This window comes from Xenopus tropicalis, chromosome 8, assembly GCF_000004195.4.
Source record: "Xenopus tropicalis strain Nigerian chromosome 8, UCB_Xtro_10.0, whole genome shotgun sequence".
Classification (NCBI taxonomy): domain Eukaryota; kingdom Metazoa; phylum Chordata; class Amphibia; order Anura; family Pipidae; genus Xenopus; species Xenopus tropicalis.
This window is the reverse complement of record NC_030684.2, coordinates 121896459-121898595: the sequence shown is the minus strand read 5'-3', so window position 1 is coordinate 121898595 and position 2137 is coordinate 121896459. Positions and strand designations below refer to the sequence as shown.

Genomic DNA, 2137 nt, shown 5'->3' with positions numbered 1-2137 from the left:
TCTTTAAGTACTCCTATATGAATCCAGTTAATTCAGCCTTTACCGTTTAGGTTCAAGAACCACTGGCGTCCGGTTTACTGTCTCAACCCAAGAGATGTAGTTCTACTATGGATATATCATTTCTGCCTCCTGGTTTAGGCATGTTTGTTTATGAACCCCATATTTAAATTGTTTAGTTATTAGCTACATAATATGGGTTCACCGTGTTCGCTATGTCCCTTCATGATACTTCAATAAATGTCACTTATTTTCCACTGATTTAAATGCTGTGCATGGTGTGCTGTGTGAGCCATGTGTCGAACATTTACCCATTGGAATTTATAAGACTCCTTGCACATAACATTGCATTCATTTCTTACATTTACAGGGTGGGACATGTCTATTCCAAATCAGAACAAAACCATGGAGTTTCTACTTGAGGGAATTTCATGCCTTCCTCAGTTCCAGATTCCATGCTTTTTGGCATTTTTGTCTCTCTATTCCCTCACTCTGACAGGGAATGTCCTGATTATAAGTATCATATGCCTGGATCCCGTGCTTCAAACTCCCATGTACTTCCTTCTATGCAATCTGGCGTTACTGGATATTTCTTACTCATCCGTCACTCAGCCAAAGTTTCTTTCCATGCTCTTAACAAATGATTCAGTAATCTCATTCAATCAGTGCATATTGCAGCTCTATGTTTTTTTGTCTCTGGCATCTACAGAGTTTCTGTCTCTGACAGCCATGGCTTATGATCGCTATGTCGCCATTTGCAACCCTCTTCATTACTTTATGTTAATGAGCAAAAAAATGTGTGTCCTGTTGACAATAATGTGTTGGTTGGTTGGCTTCCTTGATCCAATGGCTCACACTGTTTGCATTTCTCAGCTGAACTTTTGCAGGTCTAATATTATAAACCACTTCTACTGTGATGTCTCCGTTTTGCTGAAACTTTCTTGCGATGACACCTATTATATAGAATTTATGAGCTATATTATTGGGTCTGTGTTTGGGTTACCTGCTTTTATACTTACCCTCTCCTCCTATGTGTGTATCGTATCAACTATTATGAAGATCCATTCTGCTCAGGGGCGATGGAAAACTTTCTCTACCTGTGTATCTCACCTTACCGTGGTCATTATCTTCTATGGAACCCTTTTAATTGTCTACATGAGTCCAATTACCTATTATTCTTCAGCTAAAGCAAAGTCACTTTCCCTTCTTTATACTGTCCTAATACCTTTATGCAATCCTCTCATCTACACTCTCAGAAATAAAGATGTAAAACTGTCACTTTGGAAGTTGTTTAATGTAAAGTGAATCTGCTATATCTACAACATATAGTGAAGGTGTCAGGTACAGACTCCCAAACCCAGAACAAGTGCTGAGATTCCAGTCTAGGCTCACTCTTTTGCCTATAACTTCCACCTTTCAATCATTGTGATGAAAATTGTTGCAGGTGTTCTGGGCAGACAAGGGAACCAAGATGTTTACTGAAGTAATGGGTTGAGGGCAAAGCAGAGTCAGGAAGAACAGGCTTGAGTCAAAACCAAACAGGCAGTGGAGTACAGAATCAGGACCCAGAAGCATAGTTTAGAGCAGGCTAATAGGTTGGTCCAGGCAGTATTATCTCTAGGAAATATTTGGCAGTATGTTCACTCCAAAGAAAAGAGGCTCACAATATGTAGGGGCAGCCCTGAGTGCCAATTGAGGTGAATGTTTTTTTTGGCATTATAGTAAAATTGCCTATTGTCTTCTAGATTGCGGAATCATTTTATGTTGTCAACTAGAAAATATTGCTCCTTGTGAAGATCTGTAAAATAGTTGCACAGGTACTGTATATAGAAATGATGTCAGTCACCTGAATCTAAACATGCCCAGCTGGTCAGCCTGTAGCACCTCACTCTGCTATGTTCCTCCCAGTTTGTGGTAAGTCCTGGCTTCCCGTGGCTGAACCCCGACTTTACAAGCCCTGTCTTAAAAGGAAATATTCATTATGATTTTCCTTTCCAGGCATGTGTTTAACCCTGAAGGAATAGGGTTGGAGAGCCATATACCACCTCTTCATTCTGGGGTTTGTATCCTTCATGGCATCAAGGCATTTTGAAGGCCCATGGTCAGTAACCAATACAAACTGTACCCCTGCCAGGTAATA

At 40.3% G+C, this 2137-nt stretch overlaps 1 protein-coding gene across 1 annotated transcript; it reads left to right on the top strand.

Moving 5' to 3' along the window:
• Positions 1–375: 375 nt before the first annotated feature.
• LOC116406816 (olfactory receptor 1Q1-like) lies at positions 376–1302 on the top strand. Its single transcript, XM_031891729.1, has one exon. The coding sequence runs from the start codon at positions 376–378 to the stop codon at positions 1300–1302; it is 927 nt and encodes a 308-aa protein (XP_031747589.1).
• The last annotated feature ends 835 nt before the right edge of the window (positions 1303–2137 follow it).